The 18422-nt window shown below is 48.0% G+C and overlaps 1 protein-coding gene across 1 annotated transcript in view; it reads right to left on the bottom strand.

The window, feature by feature from the left end:
- Positions 1-18422, bottom strand: part of LOC119433702 (rho GTPase-activating protein 100F-like) — a 63757-nt gene that overhangs the window by 39608 nt on the left and 5727 nt on the right. Inside the window, exons 3-7 of the mRNA XM_037700954.2 lie at positions 18137-18406; positions 16316-16591; positions 12249-12454; positions 9688-10024; positions 6319-6508 (exon numbers count right to left, since the gene is read on the bottom strand). Of these exons, the coding sequence (XP_037556882.1) occupies positions 6319-6508; positions 9688-10024; positions 12249-12454; positions 16316-16591; positions 18137-18406 (1279 nt within the window). The remainder of the gene's footprint in view (positions 1-6318; positions 6509-9687; positions 10025-12248; positions 12455-16315; positions 16592-18136; positions 18407-18422) is intronic.

Here is an 18422-nt window from a genome sequence, read left to right as displayed (position 1 = left end):
CTTGGGGCATAACGTCTTAGGACGCCCAATTCCTAAATCTATTATTTATTACACAGTACTCCGTTGAAAATGATGAGTTTACAAAGTCACGAAGCCAAACGTTTGCACTCGGTTCTTTACTCCGTGTCTGCACCGCGTTGGAGCCTCCGCTGCGCTATGACTACTGAAGCGCTCCCTGTCGGCGTTCGTGAGTGTCACGATGCAGTTCTTCGCCTCACCGCTCCTAGACGGCGGCGCCGGTGCCGAGCGATCACTGGAAGGCAACGGATAACTCCTGCATTTGCGAGGTAAGTGTCAAGAAAGTTTAGACTACCGCACCGTGTTTTTCATTTAAGTAAGAAAGTATTCTCTGATCCTCGCTCACGAACTAAGTAAGCACTGCACCGATGCTGTCTGAGTAGCGTATGGTTTGCGAGCTCGCGTCGCATAGGCTTTTTTCGTTTTGATGGGCGCAGTCTGTACCCTTATTTTAAGGACTGACGAAGATGCTTAGCCGCGAAATAGTCTTACATTAGCTACGAATCGTCACGTAAGCCACCTATTTTCCTTTTTCACGGGAAGCACACATCGTGTGTGTCTCTTGTTTCTTTTTTTTTTCTTTCTTTTTTCGGTACTGGTTATTTGGGACTAAAGAACGCAGTGCTTCGTCTGGGGAGAGCGGCTGTTTTGTACGTGGTAAGCGAAACATTGTGATTTTCTCTGATTTCTCAGGAGATATCTTGCGGACCTCAGGGTGTTACGTTACATAGCTGATTTTTTAGACTTGTACATATTTGTAGCGTGGTGATCGTAAGCCGATGGTCATTCGTGCTCATTCCCGATCGTAGTGGGTACTGTGACGGTCTTTAAATGCCTGTGCACGGTATGCCCAGGTGTAGTAGAGTTAAGGGGCATCATGGGACCAAAATGTTTCGGCGCTTTCTGGCATGGTGTCTGTTGTAGCCTGTGCATTTCTTCGAAACGTGTGAAGCGAGGTAATACAGCATTGCTTCTGCTAAAATTTATTTTTAAGCACGGTAATGGGTTCTCTGTATTTACAAGGCAACTTTTCATATCAATAATCACTTTTGTTGTTTTACCTGTACTTAGAAACACTTTGAAGAGGACCAGTACGAGGGAAATCGACAGGATGGGCGCCGTCTGTTAAAGTCAACAGCCCTACATCATCATGGACTATATTTCGAAGTGAAAAACATTGCTAATCTGTATTTGACTGTCTTAGTTTCATTTACGGTTTTGTACGTGATATGTATGCAGTGTTGTTTATTTTTTCAATGTAGTTATCAGTGTTGTAATGGTTATTTATGAAATGTTCTGTACTCGCCATCGATGTGTTTGGCTGATGCGACGTATTCGATGGTAGCTGATGTATGTATTCTGGCTGGATATCTGGCTGGATATCTTGATTAATATTACCCGCGGTTGCGTTTTCTTGTTTGCATTCTTGTTTTCGATTTATATTGTGTGTAATAAGGTTGATGTACTCACTTGAACCCCCCCCCCCCCCCCCATGTAATGAATAAATAAATAAAAAAAACTCTCTCTATCCCGAATTGTGTGTCGAGCCTACCTTGCGAATTAATTTTTTTTATCCCGTCTTTCAACATAAACTTCAGGCGCCACACAGTACATATAATTTTTCATGTACATATCTCTTTCATGATTGATTGTACTAGACATTATAAGTAAATGTATTTTGTGCATCGTTTGATTTCTTGTGTGTACTACGCAAGATTGACGCAGACAAGTTACGTTACATTTTTCTCTACAGCACTAACTAAACCTTATTTTCACATCGCAGTTATTTTTACACCAGCTTAATCCTGTCAGCACACAGTTTTGTGGGCAAAAAAAGCAAAAATTGCGCGTAGATATCGTCAAATAATTGCAACGGACGCGAAAAGCACGCGCAACGCAAGGGAAACTAACCGCCGTGCGCGAGTGGCTGACTACGGTAAAGGAGCCGTGACGTGTTAACCAAAATACAACAGCGAAAAAGAAAAACTTCCACACACAGGGGGTCGCAAACCTTATATACCAAGCATCGAAGCGCAAAAAATAAAAAATAGTGCGTATTTTAAACATACACACGGCATATTAAATGTGATTGAATTAGGCAACTTGGGGCATGTTCCCGGCGCCATACATTTACGTCTTCGACCTTCGACGAGTTAACGGCTATTGGTTATAAAGATATCCCTGTCGGCGTTCGTGAGTGTCACGATGCAGTTCTTCGCCTCACCGCTCCTAGACGGCGGCGCCGGTGCCGACGTCACATTCAGTCGTGAAACCCGGCATAAAACACTTTCGTGTTCAAAAGCTACAGAAATTCTGCGAATCGTCTACTAATTAGTGAGCATTATTTGGCTCGGCTGTGACTTCGTTTTTGCTTACTTGCTTTTCCTATAGCTTATGCGCGCGCGTGTAGCCGTGGCCTTTCCAGTGCTCAAATAATGCTTAGGCTTTAGTAGGTTTTATCATTGTCAGTAGGTTTTGTAATTGTCAGGTTTTATCGCAGCATCCGACACCCCCCTAGATTACTCCGGCCCCTTCAATGCAATCGTACCAGTTGAGACTCGGCGGAGCAGAGCGGTCGAATGGGAACACCAGCTGCCCCAGTATCGCGTGAGGCGTTGGGTGAGGGCAGTGTGCATCGCCGCAACGCCATGTCACCCTCGCTGTCGCTCCCGCAAGCCTGTGCTGTGCGCGCGTTCGCCCTGCGTTTTGACTGCGCCTCGGTGAAGTCCAATTAGAACGCGCCAAGCGTCTCAACGCTGGGTGTTCGTAGCTCGAAGGACGCTCGGCAGCGTCCAATTGGACATCGGGCCGCCCCAAAACCTCACGTTGGTCCACACTCAAATTTCAAGTTGGCCCACCCCATAATTTAAGTTAGCCCGCCCACTTAAGTTGGCCCACCCACAAACTTCAAGTTGGCCCGCACGGCCCAACCCCAAAGTTCAAATTGACCCACACCCCAAATTTCAGTTTGGGGGTATGTATTTTCTAAAGAGCGCTATGTATCTCTATGCGCATTCTCTTTCTATCTTATCTATTTGCTTGGAAGCTTCCAATCATCTACACTTGCACTATCACAACGATTAAATGTCCTAACTTTGCAAATTACGTGTTTTTGCGCAGATACAAGGCATTATTACACTTCTCGCGTGACAGGGCCGGGGAGCTCGCCAAAGAATGCTTACGCATCAAAACCAAGCATCGCCAAAACGCACTTATTTTCGAAATGGCACCACGCTCACTCACCATCGGAGCTGTAGTCTCATTCGTCGGAAGTACCAGCACTGTCCTCGGAAGCGGACCGTTTGCCGCTGGGCGCCTCCGACAGTGCAGCACGAAGTCCGCCAGTGTGTCCTCAAGGTGCACAGGAACCACACTACACTCACGAAATGACGCGTTGTACGGTTCGCACTTCAGCAGATTTCCTATCTGCGCCTACTGGCGCTGAGCGGCCATGTTGCAGGTCTAAAAATTCTCATGGAAAATGTGGCACGGAGTTTTCCGCGTTGCCACTGTATGATTGGACTCAGACCAGTAAGGTTTCCGTTGCACTAAAAAAAAAAAAAAGAAAAAAAACGCTTACCGTATAAAATTGGTTGCCAGTCCTTTTAGGATAATATGCATACTAACGTTTAACAATAGTTTTCTTATGATTACTGTCCAGTCAAAAATAAATCAACAGCTTTATAACGCGAAAACGGGCCTTGTGAGCATTATTAAGACACGAAAATCAAGCGCAATTTCTGAGATATTGATTCTTTAGTCGGGGGATGACAATTAGAGGATGCCAGTCGTTGTAAAGCAATAACTGTAGCAGATAGCTCGGAAGTGATTTCGGATCTGATATTAGAACATTAAATCACAATCGCATACCAAAATTTCACGCAGTTTGTTTCATAAATAACGAAAACGCCTTTCATTGCCACGTCCCTCCTTAGCGTCGCGTCGGTTTACGCTAAGCAACGAGGGGAAATTACTACGCAGAGATGTGATAAAGACAGCTTGTCAGCGCTGCCAACCAGCTCTGCTTATCTGCGGCCACCGGAATGCAGACCACTATTTATGGGCATTATCCAAGCACGACTCACGTGCCTCCTCACTGGGCAAAGCGTTCGCCGAACAACTTGTCGTCGCTGAGGACGCCTCTGCAACGTTCTTTTTTATTGCGCTAGCAATTATATGGACACTCCAGGCGCATTTCTGCCGTCGCCGTCGCCGTGATGTTCCGCATAAAATCCAAGGACGATAATATCGTCGCCACGTGCCGTCACTGCGTAATTCCACAGGGAAGCAGAGCCAGTCAATATAAGCCGGTTCGTTATATGCGTTCTGTCTCGCGTGTGAGTTATTCAGGAAGGCAGCAGCAGCCACAGTCGGGAAACTCCGGGAGGGTTTGAAAAGAAAGCTTCGCTTTTATAGCGACGCCTAGCTGATTACAATAGAATCATTTACCCGGCATCATCCTACTTATGTTTTGTTTTTTTCATATGCGATGCATTCTTAGCGGCTTCCCACAGATTTTTGGGTGCTGCCACGATTGAACTTCCTGATGTGAGCTGTTACGCAAGACAGCCGCAGTAGTAGCTACGTTCAGCAAAGTCCGGTATGGTCCTCCAAAAAAAGCAAAAAAAAAAAAAGCTTCGCTTCTAAGGTAAAGTGCAACGCGTACGACAGCGTTCCAACCACACTGAAACATGCGCGGTAATTTGATTTCTGTGAAAAACTGTCTGCTCCAAGCGGTAGACAGACGCAGCGCAAAGCCCATACTACTGCCTCCGAGATCAAACGGCGCACGCCGCTGAATCTCGGAGGACATGCCCATAGGTACGCACTCAACAGATCACGAAAATGACACTGGGAATTCGTCAATGAAACGTCGGCATCGGGGTCCCGAAGCAAACTGCAGCGACACCGCGAGTACAGCCGGGGTTTCCGAAGCTATCGGTGGAATAGCGTCCGCTGCTGACTTTTGTAGACGTATAATCGCGATAAACTTGACACATGACACTGAATGGACCGCGAACTAACATCTTGCTCATTTAAAGTCTGTTCGTACATCTACATGCGCCCATGCAGATCACAGCAGAATACTTCTCCCGCATCATGCTTGCGTATCACTGTGATCACTTTTTATTGCGAAGCATTCTTGGCGGGTTTGGAGTGCTATACTGCGGTTCGACTTTCTTGCAGCAAGTTGAGCATCGCGAGACCACGCACCAATGGATTTTCTTCTTTCCGTTTTAACAAAGCTTACTGAGCGCTAACTCCCCTACTCACACACTGCGCAAGTGAGCATTAAACCCATCTATGGGTTTGTCACGGTTGCAAATAGTGCTGACGCATCCTTTGTTTTCCCCGGGCGTACGTCTGCCTGATGTCGGGTGAAGTGTTCCGCTGTGATCAGCATACGCGTACATAGATGTGTACGAACAATCTGTCAGAAATAAGCAGTTGTTAGAGCTCCAGGCAGTGTCCTAAGTTTGATATTTCACAACAGCGCAGATGAACACCTATAACGCACACACAACTATGCTCCGTTTCATACTTAGCAGGCGACGCTGCAGGGGCGCTGCACAAGTAGTGCGATCGTATCGAAGATTACGCCCAAGCGTTTCGCAGTGTGGCCACTTTTTATCTGCGATGCCTACGACTGAATAAGTACTTAATATAATACAACTATACAACCTGTGAATATAACTGCAATGTTACGTTAAATGACGCGTCACTTGTTCACGTTTGTGCTTTTGGTAGGCGACAGTGGCCGCGGAAACGTGTAACTTCGCTCGTTCAGTTGTGAATAGGCTGAGATCTGCGACGCCCTTCCGCGTAATAATTACGTCACGTTTTGCGACATAAAAGTATGAGACTTAATGTTACATCGAACTACGCGACGCTTGCCTTTGTCCTTCTTCCATGTGTGACGCACTACTTTTCTGGTCACTAATGCGAGCAGCGAGAGAGAAGTCTCTCTAAAGGCCTACCTAAGCTCAATCCGCACGGCCTTCCGCACGCGTGCGGAAAGTGCGGGGAGGTGCGGAACTCAGTATACGCCGCAAACAGGTGCAGAAATTTCGTTTCACATTTCTCGTGCGGACCCAACGTAACCCCAAATTTTAGCACCAAATTTGGGCGACCAGTGCAGTTTTCCGCGCGGCCTTCCGCACGCGTGCGGAAAGGCCTTGCAGATTGAGCGTCGGTCTCTCTCTAAGCCTCTCTAGCGTTACCTGCTGAGCATATATGAAACGCACTGTACGTAGCCCCGAGTCCGGCAAGCACTGCTGTTCCACCGGCTGCGGTTCTCACCCTTGGGCCTGCGAGGCCTCCCCGAAGGCAGCTCCGGCGCTGAGAGGGCTCCGTCGCTGTCCTCTTGCGAGTCGTAGGCGGCGCGCTCGAATCGCACACCGTGACGCAGCGCCCGACGCGGGTCCAGCACCCCGAGTGCCACGCCGCGAGGCAGGGAGTTGGAGCGCCCTGTCAGCGTGCGCGGGTGTTGCTGTGGCCAGGAAGGAAACGAATTTGCATGAGAGAGGAATTGTTGGTACCTTGGTTCGCGGATATATTTCTGTCTGTATAGAGAGATTGAGGCCAACTGCAACGAAAATGTGGGCCACTTAAAATGCCTAGATCCAGACAGTGCAGATACAGAACAGCATCCGTGCAAAAGTTTACGTTCGATAAACGAGTGGATGCGTCATGAAAGGCTCCCGAAAGCAGGCGTTTTCAATACGGCAGTTGCAAACAGAAAAAAAAAGAAAGAAAAAAATTCACCGACGATCACGATATTCCCTAATGCGAAATTTGAGCGCAGCTGTATAGGTGTTTTGAATTCACGAAACTTTGAGGCAAAAAATTTGAATCTGAACGGCAGGGTCTTCTTGGCTGCGGCGCTGAACCTCTGCTCGGACAGCTTACTTAGCAGCAGTGGCAGACGAAGCACTTCCACCAGTTGCGTCACTCATTGTTCAGAAAGAAAGCGTGAATACGGGAACGTGTGGCTCGCGCGGAGCCCATTCTCTAGCGGCACAGGCGAAGTAGCGCATGCGCAGTGGGTTCGAATGCCACGCCGGCGCTTTGTTTCCATATATGGTGTCGGTGGATGTGCTTGCCGCATACCTTCGCAATGACGTCGTCGGTAAGCGGTTGAAGGGACACGTTACTATGCGCCATCTCGTAGCGAGTCGCTGCCGTGGAGCCCGTCTCGTGCGGCACTCCGCTTTCCTCTTCACCCTTTGGCCCTACTCTCCTCCTCCGCTTTCATCCTCGTGCTCTCTTCGCTATCACCGTCTGTCATCCTCCACTCCGCTCCGCGTTCATTCCTTTTTTGTCTTTCGGTGGTAGAGTAAATCTTAAGCGGCCTCACCCTTTCGCCATACTCTCCTCCACCACCTTCCTCCTCAAGCTCCCGCTGTACCCTCCTCCTCTGCTGTCCTCGCGCTCTCATCGCTATCGCCGTCTTTCATTCTCCGCTGCGCTCCATTCGTTCGGTATGCCGTTTACGCCGAGGCCGACGCTCAACGCATAAACAAGCGCAAGAAGTGTGCTCTAAAGCAGCCATTAGTAGTGTTTAGTGCAGAAACCTCAACTACAACGGACAGCAGACGAGACATACACAACTGCTTGTGTGTCTCGTCTGCTGTCCGTTGTTTTTGACGTTTCTACGCTAAAAAAAGCATTAGAAATAAATGTCGTACCAACAAGGCCACAACTTAACGCCGCCGTTACCTCTCGACGGAAGTGATGCAGGACTCAGATCATACGGCTCTTTGGCATGACCTCAGAGATTGGGAACCGCCTGCGGCTACACGCCGTCAGCTAAAAAATCTCGGAGGCGACGTACTGGGATTACGACACAGCCATTAACCACCAGGTGCACGCGTCTGTATAGGCGCTAACTAAAGACTGCTATTAAGAAAATTAGACAATTACTAGCCCTGCAGGTTTGCCAAGATTGCTTTTGTAGCAAATATACTACCCATGTATTACCAATTTCCACCAAGGGAACTTTTGCTGCAGTTGTTTTTTAAAGCTTGTCTGTGTGCGTATTAGCTTTCACGAAATGCTGGGTTACCGGAGACGTGGCCGGCAGGAGTGATGGTGATAGTGATGACGGTGGTGATATCGATAGTTATAATTTCTAATCCCATTCTGTTTGAATAGGGGCGGCGACTTATTGTCACCTAATCTATGTGAGCTACTTACGTATTACCGTACTGTAATTCAGTACACATACTCTGCCTATATCTGCTTTATCGTAATAGACGTGGGGTGTTCAATAAAACAGACTAATGCTCCGAAATCTTTATTTCTGAAAATTATTCGTCGGCACTGTTACCTCCTTCTATACGCTCCCAAGTAACTGAAATGCACGCGTCCCGGCTTTTCTACCAAGCTTAGCTCATGGACTTCATACAGGAAGCAGACCTACATCATTTTATTTAACTTATACTGTGGCGCATACGGGCGTCAATAAAAAACAAAAATTAGATAATTTGAGTCACGCCATCTTTAGACACGTTCTTCAAGATCGACTCCAATGTCTTAACTATACCTTATTTTACGTCATAGTAGCGTCCATCTTTACCGTGAGGAACATGAAGAAGTCAAAGAGTGTCTCATCTGAATTGTAAAACGGATAAGTGTATTGTTGGGATGCTTCGGGAAACAGTAAAATGACATTGCTTTGACATGGAAGCAGGCGTAGAAATGCATTGAATGCGATTTTGAAGTAGGCGTAAAAAGATGTATTCGCTCATGTTATCTAGGCGTGGTAGAGAAGGTGGCACGCGTGCATTTCCCATACTGTGGAGCACACAGAAATGGATAACAGTGGCCAATAATAATTTTCAGAAATAAAGATTTCAGACCATCAGTCTCGGTATTTATTGAACAACCCATTTATCGCTGCCCCCGTTACGATACCGCCCCCGTTTCTTCCCTGCCATGTTTTTTTTTTTTTTTTTTTTCAAGCTATACTCTAAACCTCTCGGTTGTCTCGACCACTGGGTAGTTAACAATCATATCAGCTTTGAAACCCCGTTGCTTGATGAATGCGGACGTTTTCGGCGATTCTGACTGAGTGAATATCCTGGCATTCTGTTACAGTGTTACTGAGTCGTCTCCGGAATTCGTCTGCGGCCGACAAATGCCTCGCTCTGTTGCGAACATTCACACCTGTCTTCTTGCCCTCAGAGTGCCAGCTCGGACCTCGAATAGCAAGCCATTGCCCTTTGTTTCATCGTACATATTTCCTTTCCTGGTTTCATGCTTGCCGTCCTTGTAAAACTCCATCGAAGTATTCGTGTACATCTTTTCCGCCCAATTTACGATCTGGTTAAAAAAAAGAACGTCTCTGAAACGTCTGACAATGTGTCTTAAAAACACTGGTAGCAACAGTTTCCAGCACTTTGCACAACAACAGTGCGTTAGAACTACGCTTTGCGCGACCATGTCATGACGAGCCTCTTTTCGCCGGGCCGCGGTCAGTTGCACAAAAAGTGTTCAATAAGAGGTCAGTCAAAAAAATGTGTTTCTGCTTTGTAAAACGGAAACGAGAGTTCAATAAGCGCTTCTCGGTCTTAGCAGGCATACTTTGTCTGCGCTTCAGTACGATGAATGTTCGGTATACCAGCGTAGCAGGAGCCTTGAAGTGAAACGGCTCACTGAGCTTCGTACCCCGTGTGTTGGGGCTGCCATGTAGGAGGCCCCGCCCATGGCCGAAGGCGGTCTCCTGCCGGACTGGACCTCGGTGTCCGAGCAACTCTCCATGAGCGACCGGCGCCGCAGGATGCCCCCGGGCGCCATCTGCTGCTGCTGATGATGATGCTGCTGTTGGTGGTGCGCCGCGTGGTGCAGGGAGACCATGCCACCGCCCGTGGCCGAAGGCCTGAGCGAGTAATAGCGGCCCGCGTGCGGGCCCTGCATCATCATCTCGGGCTGCATCAGCCGCTGCTCGCTCTCGGTGCGCAGAAGCCGCCGCGACGACATGCCTCGGTCGTGTTCGTCCCAGTACCTGCGTCACAGACAGTACCTTGCGTTGAGCCGACACGCGGCGGTGCCGGTGGTGGTGCTGGGGGGGTGGTAGTGGTGTGGGCGTGGTGTAGCGGATTTGCGGCTCAATCGGAGCGCGAACTACTCGGGCAAAAGTAAAGGCACGAAAAGAGACAATGCACAGCGCTTAAGTGCTTAAGTGAGCGTTAAGACACGGAAAAGAGTCCCTTAAACGGGAAATATAAATTGATCAGAACCGAAAAATGGGCGAGTCGGTACGCAGGCATGACTAAATCGATTTAGTATGCATGCCTCCGTACCAGCTCACTCATTTTTCGCTTCTGATCGATTTATTTTTCTAGTTCGAGGGGCTCTTTTCCGTGTCTTAACTCTTACTTGCTCCGATTTATCCGTGTCCTCCATACCAAATCGCCCATTTGTCGCTTCTGATCGGGGGTGTTGTGGCTAGTAGTGGTATTGTGGTTGGTAGTGGTATTAGGGTTGGCAATGGGGTAGCTGTGGTGGTGGCAGTGGAGAGTGCGTGGACACATGCACCGATCTACAGTTTGTGCAGGTCGGTTTGTGCAGGACCTGCAGTTTCTGCGGCCATTTAGCTGGCGAAAAGTGGCTAGTTCTGCGGTGGCAGTGAAACATTTCCATCGCTTAGTAGAAAAACGAAACGTCGTAGAAAAAAAAGGCAGACTATCGCCGTTCCCGTCTTCTTCAAAGGTGTTTCCACTTGCTCCTAAGCGTTGAAATTGACTCATATGTTCCTCAGCCGCGAAAGGTTTCGGCAGACTACCGTGAGACCTACCGGGATTACTTGAAACTACAGCGTGAAAACTACACGGGACGAAAAGAAGACAACATGGACAAAGCGCAGGACCATCAACAGATAATTTTATTGAAAGCACACGAACATATGATAGGCATATATTATTGATTGTCCTGCGCTTCGTTCGTCTTGTCTTCGTGTCGTCCAGTGTAGCTAGTTCTCGCGCCGTAGTTTCAAGCGTGGGTTACCAACACGGGGTCCCGGCATATCCTAGCTCCTGAGACCCGAACACAACCATGGGACATATTCGCTCGTCAAGGTGGTTTTTATTGTCCACTATTGCGCTATAAACTTGAAAAACATGTACGTGGTACCTCCATCATCTCCTTGTGTTTGTCATGGTAAAAACTGCATTTTATTGCCTAAACGCATAGATGAAGATTTAACTAAGTGTACTATATTGTCATGTTGCTGTCCCGTCCGGTATTTTCGCGCAATATCAGTGATCTAAAAAAAAAAAAACACCTCGAGGTTGTTTTCGGCCCTGTGGGACGACACAGAGGTCTAGGTCAATTTAGCGTCAAATTTCTCGAAAGCGGATGACAAGAATATGAATAAACTACTTTTTTTTTAGTTGCGCACGCACCGCACTTCATACCAAGAAAGAATATTTTGATACCAGCTCATGTTGTGAATTCTGTCACGTACCAGAAACACTTGATCATATAGTTTGCGTTTGTCCCGCGTACGCGCAATACCGACAGAAACTGGCCTCTTCCGTTGCAAACATCGATGAGAGCCCACTACCAGACGAGTTTCCTTGAGGACCATGGCCCAACGAAAACAGCGCAGCCATAATAACCAGTGCCGCTATATCCTTCATGCAAGCCACTGGGCTGGACGCACTGTTATACAGATGCCACCACGTTGCGAACTTGTATACACGCACCTTCTCCTCATATCATCACTCATAAGCCCTTTTCTTCCCCGTCCCTTTCCCCCAGTGTAGAGTAAGTAGCAGGCCAGAGCAAGCTATAGCTCCGGCTGACCTCCCTGCCTTTCTATATATATATATATATATATATATATATATATATATATATATATATATATATATATATATATATATATATCTTGCGTAACCACTTCGTGAATTTATATAAAAAGTCGGAGGCAATGTGCAATACAGTGGAATCTCGTTGATACAATTTTCGCGGGAACCGGAAAGTAAAGCGCATCATCCGAAAATCGTATCATCCAAAATAATATCCAACCAGATCGTATTATCGGGAAAAAGAAAAAGCAACGTATTATACCGAAAAACATATCATGCAGAATCGTATCGACGAGATTCTACTCTGTATATATTGTACGAGGGGTCTTAGCAGGATATACGGCTCCACGATGCCACCCCGTTTTCTTTTTGCACGCGAAGCCGTTTGCAGTGAAAGCAGGTCGCTGTCGCGCCCACCTATTCCTGGCCGCCGATGAGCGCTCCATGTGCGGGCTGTCCCGGAAGGCGTGCACCTGTTCTGCCAGGCTCTCGAGGGTCTTGGGGTAGCGGTGCGGGGGCTGAGGTTGCCTCCGCACCGGCACCGTGCTGCTGTAGTAAGGGTTCTCCATCAGGCCACCCCCGCCGCCCATGCCATTCTCGCTGTGGAGGTCGTCCTCGGCTTCCTGGTGGTGGTAAAAAGCACTTATTCAGTGTAAAGAGAGGTGTGGGCCCCCTTGCGGGGCCCTGCATATTGGGTGGGATCCCTAGTCCGGGACCCCATTAGTCGAAGCCGCCAGCCTGGCTCTCTGGACCAAGGCCTTTTGGGCGTGAATGTCTGAATAACCAAGCAGGGCTGCCTCCCAGTCCTCTCGGGTAGGGTTGAGGTTGGGAGTAAGTGCTAGATTACTTTGGCAGGCCCATACCATGTGGAAGGTGTCTGCCACCACCCCACAGTGGTGGCACGTGCCGATGGCCATTGGGTCAAAATGTTTAAGGATTGCTGGGCAGAGCGTCGTGTTTGTGAAAAGCCGCAAAAGCGGCGACACCGCGACACGACAAACGATATAGCTTCGTTTACGCGAAACTCGACGCTCGAGCGGGTCGAGTCAAAAGTCGAACACGACCCATCCCGGTCGAGTCGAAAGTCGAACACGACTCATCCCGGTCGAGTCGACCGCGCGTTTACGTGCGGCTATAGACTATTTTACGGGAACATTTAGACGGCGCCATCTTGGGCTGTTAACGCTGCTGTTTTCTACCATTCACAAGGAAATGTACGTTACTACAGTCGATTTGCAAGCATGAAAATAGTTGTACAAATGCGTTCAGTGTTTTGTGACCACGTTACGTGAATTCACTTCGCATAAAACTTGAAAATTCTTTGTGTAGCAGTCCAAGATGGCGGCGCTCATGAAACGAATACAAAATCGCCTATAGCCGAGCGGGCTTGGGATAGTCGACCCATCCCTTGTACAGGCGAACTGACCGAACATCGCATCGACGGAAGCTCTGTCAGACCAGCTATCGGGTTTGCGTTAAACACGACGACCGGTATTTTGGCCCGGCAAGTCTACTCGACCCGACTTTGCCGGGTTCCTATATTTACTATACATTGCCGCGTTCGCTAATGCTATGTCTGGCATCCGGATTGATTATTTATTTATTTATTTATTTATTTATTTATTTATTTATTTATTTATTTATTTATTTATTTATTTATTTATTTATTTATTTATTTATTTATTTATTTATTTATTTATTTATTTATTTATTTGTTTGTTTGTTTGTTTTACCCAGAAGCGCACAAAGCCTGACAAAGGGGAGTGTGGTACATAAATAAGAAACAAAATACCACATGTACTAACATCTACAATACTAATAACATCTACAATACATAGGAGGAGGCAATGTTAGGTAAATACAATGGAAAGTTCAAATGAAGGGACAATGCGAAGAACCGCGTACAAAAAAAAATAAAAAAAGACACTGCATGCGTCATCAAATCAGTATTTCTGTATGGTTGCACAACATAGGTCATGGACCGAAATGGAAATGGGGAAATTGAAATTTTTTCTTACGAAAAATTCTAACGTAAGAAGTTTTTTGTGAACTCGGGCCATGATACATAAATCAGCATCTGCGTTTGGTCTTTGAACTTTTCGGTTGCTGCTTTCAACACTGTGTTCTTATGTTGCACTTTATTCTTACGTTTTTACACTTCCCCTCTGTAATTTATTATTTTTATTTAATCAGATATCCATAGCACCAAAAGAGGGCAATCTTGTACGTGGGATAACGATATGAATGAGGCACGAAAGTACCAAGTGCTGTCAGGAGAGGAATATGAACAATATTGTTTGTCACAATAGAAGTGACCAGCTCTCGTATAGAAATACATGTTCTTGCAGCAGTGTAAAAAGAAGTAGAGGGCGCAGTGGCGATGCATTCTGGTAATTAATTCTAGTCTTGTATGGTACGCAGCAAAAAAAAAAGCCATGTTAGACAGCATTATTGCGGCATTTGTACTGGCGTGCCTTCAGGACATGATTTTGACACGTAAGTAGGATCGTTCAAGTATTTTTGTTTATTTATTCCAGTTCTAATGTTAAAAAACATCGTCAAACAGTGAAAGCCGCAGATATGTACTTTATGTACCTAGAAGGTATATTACAGTCGACCTTCGTTAATTCGAATTTTCGCTTAATTCGAGCATAACGGAAAGGTCTTGCGAGAAACCATCCATTGCTAAGGAATAAAAACTCATTTAGTTCGAACGAGAAAGCCTGCCGCTTGCGTTAATTACATCTCCGCCGCTGTCCCGTCGCGCGCGCAGCGGCTACCGAGGCTTAAACAACAAGAAATTAATCGGATGGCGTTACTGATTCTCTAAACGTCAAACTGTTTTAATTCACTTTTATCTTAGGAAGTTTCAATGCTGACGCAGCGATTAAGCAGGTCGGCGCTTGCCGCGCTTCACGAGCAAAAAGCAGGAAGACATTACAGACATTTCATGAATTTCTAGCGCTTAAGGGTGAACAGGAAAATCGAGGGGGGGAGACAGGGAGGATGCAACGACAGGCAGGAACAGCGTTCACCCTGTCCTGTTGTCTTTTCTTCTCTAGGTTTTCCTGTTTCCTCTTGTGCTTGGAATGGATCATTCGAATTTAGTGGTCCCGCGAGGATTGAATTAACGGGAGCCGAGTGTACAGACCACTAAATCGAAGTACAACGTACGCAGTATACGTACGAGTAAGCGCAGTCGAGGGCGGCAGAAAATTAGGTGGGGGTGATGAAATTGGGAAAATTTACAGGGGCGCAAGTTTGGCATCAGCGCGAGACAGGGGCAATCGGAAATCGCTGGGGAGAGACCTTCGGAAAAAATGACCTTCGGCGTGTTGGTGACTCCAATGAATCACCAACACTCCCAGGCTTCCACGCTAAGAGAGACCTTCGTCCTGCAGTGGACATAAAAGCCCTCAGCGCACTGTTTCCCTGTCGCAGATCGCTTTCAAGGTAGGGGCCGCGCAATACGCAGCAGCCGCCGGAATAGAACGCCCCTACCCCTCCCCTTTTCCCGGTGACTTTTGCGCCGCGACGGCGCTAAAGTCGCGAGATTGAGCCCCAACTCAATCTCGTGCGGTTCTCCATCGCACGTTTTCACTCGCACATACAGCATACGGCGCAAGGCGCATGCTGTTATCGCCCTTGGACTATGCGGAACATCACGGCGACGGCAGAAAGGCGCCCGGAGTGTCCATATAATTTTGCTATCGCAATAAAAAAAATGTCGCAGTTTCGCCCGAAAGGCGAGGCATCGATTTCGATAGCAAATTAGTATAGAGACCTATTCGGAGTAGGGATAGTAGTTTTATCGGCTGCATAAACTTGGACACATTCGCTTACTAACTGAATTAACAATCGTGGTGTCAGCGCGCACAAGCAAACATGAATAGATCACACTGAATGACCGCAGACAACGACTGTCAAAACGCTGGCAGCAAGCGCAGCCGCCGCAGCGGGCGAAAGTTCGCGCGGCCTATCGCTTCAACGGAAACTGAGCGGCGAATGCACAGCGCATACAAAGGTCAGAGCGGTGTAGAGATAAGAGACGGTGCGGGCGACCGCCACCGCGCGGCAAAGTGCTGAGGAGTTGTGCAGAGGAGAAGTTGTTGGCAGAGGAGAAGCTGCCTCCCCCCCTTCCCTCCCTCCCGCGCTGTCTTCCCGATTTCTTGCTTTCGCGTGGGAGATTGAGTGGCCAGTTCCCCTTGCGCCCGGTTGCAAGATAAGCATTTGGTGAAGCAGCACAGCGTCGCCCCGCCTCCCTCCCCTCCCTCCCACACCCCCACGGCCTTTCGCGCGACGGTCGCGTTTGCTTTCCGCCGTGCGTTCGCTCTCCGTGATAGCGCGCGGCGACGATTTTATCGCCCTTGGAATCTATACGGAACCTCACGGCGATGGCGACGGCGACGACGACGGCAGAAATCCGGTTGAAGTGTCCATATAATTGCTATCGCAATAAAAAAAATGCTGATGACGATACGTACCTGGACGCCCCTCTTGACGATGACGACGGGCGGCCGCTGCCTCTCGGCTGCCATGGCCGGCACGGGAGGCAGCGCCCCCGAGCGTCCTCCGGGACCGCCGGCGCCCTTGGAGCGCACGGCGAGCACCAGGCGGCGCGGTATGGACATGATGATCACCACGTCGTCCAGGCTCATGTTGCGCACGTCCACCAGGTTCACGGCAAGGATCTCGTCGCCCACCCGCAGGAGACCCGAGTGGTACACCGCGCTCTCCAGGGCGATGCGAGAGATGAACACCTGGCGACAGAGCGAGTCGCAGCGCGACTTATTCTCTCCGTGTGCGTGCTAATAGAACACTAACAATTATGACTTACATTATTACTAGTCTATATGTAATCGAGCGGTTTGTGCGCGGCGCTCCGCGCAGTCTCAGCGGAAGGTGTTCAGGCTACAGCCGATAAATTACGGTTAAACAAAGCATAATCTATGTAAGAGGAAGACATGATGGTAAGTAAATTGCAGTACATATGCGGGGTGATCATTTTTAAGTTTCCCGAAATTAAAAAAAAAAGATCGCCTGTAGCAGATAGCATAGTTCTTGTCCATGACCTAGATTATTCGATGAGGCGGACATTACTTGCACGAGAAAGCGTTAAACATATTAAACTATTTACCATAAACTCAGTAAATAACTAATTAATTAATTAATTAATTAATTCTTTACTGCACAGTAGGAATTGTAGACGGTGAGCTTGCGAGACGTATGCACTTAAAATTAATCTCCAGGATGACACCAGTTTCAACATATTTCCCAAAGTGTGGGAAGAAATACATGGGCGTTCCAGTTACTCTTGTACTTCAATGCATAAAAGGGCGTAATGTTAAAAAGCTATGTGGCACAATAGTGCATTTTTAGTGCGGGCTTAATGGCGCGTAAGTCCAAACTGGTGTCATTCTGAAAATTCATTCCAAGTGGACACGCCTGGCAAACTCAATGGCTACAATTCGTAAATTGCAATATCTACCTTAACCTAATTAATTAAAAATATGATGAGTGAATTTTTCTTAATTAGTTGAATATGTGTTTCGATTTATCACGCATCCTTACCATTTTTCGGGACAACCAACCTGCTCAACTTTGGCCATAATTCTGTACTGCAATGACCAATCTCTTCCCGTCAAGCCAATAAGAGCAGTCCAAAAGAAATTTCAAGGGGCACTTAGTTATCCGTACGTGGATGAATGCGAAAGCATTGCGACCACAAAAGGTTGAGGGTTCGACTCCCACCAAAGGTCGTGGGTTCGAGTGTCTTAATTAACTATACCTTAATTACCTGAGCCTTTATTAACTTCGTCATAATTAACGCCAACGGTCGTGAATTCGACTCCCACCGATGGTCGTGGGTTCGAGTGGTGTAATGAACTCTATCTTAATTAAACACGTGCCATGTTAACTCTACATTAATTAGCGGTGTCTTAATTATCTCAACATTATTAACTGTACCTTAATTACCTCCGCCTCAATGAACACCAAAGGTCGTGGGTTTGACTCCCACCAAACGTCGCGGGCTCACTTAAGCTGACTACTTTTTTGAACCATCCTGTAGTCACGCCAACGCCGGAACTTTCCGCCTCATGAGAGCCATATAACACTTAGGCATTCATAATTTACACGGAACCTCACGGCGACGGCGACGGCAGAAACGCGGCTGGAGTGTCCATGCATAACTGCTGTCGCAACAGTATTTTCGCCCGCCCAAAGCGGCATACGGTGTTGCTGGTTATAATGGCATTACGGCCGTGTGGCAATTTCTCGCGTAGGTACGGTGGATGTGCACTGACCCCTTCCTGCGTGCGCACTCCGTCTCCCTCGCGGATGTACAGCCCGAGCGTCTGCCCGGGCCGCTTGACGATCTCGACGAAGGCGGTGCCGCCCTGCGCGTAGCGCCGCGCCGCCTGCGCCCCGGCGCGGCCCAGGCAGCGCGGGTCGAGCACGCGCACCACCATCTCGCCGCGCTTCTGCACGGCCTCCAGGTGGGCCGCCGTGGTGGCGTCGTACTCCCGCTCGACGGCCTCGATCTGGCGGAACACCTCGCTCGAGATGCCGCTCACCTGCGAGACACGTTGC

This window comes from Dermacentor silvarum, chromosome 11, assembly GCF_013339745.2.
Source record: "Dermacentor silvarum isolate Dsil-2018 chromosome 11, BIME_Dsil_1.4, whole genome shotgun sequence".
Taxonomy (NCBI): domain Eukaryota; kingdom Metazoa; phylum Arthropoda; class Arachnida; order Ixodida; family Ixodidae; genus Dermacentor; species Dermacentor silvarum.
This window is presented reverse-complemented; position numbering and strand designations above follow the sequence as displayed.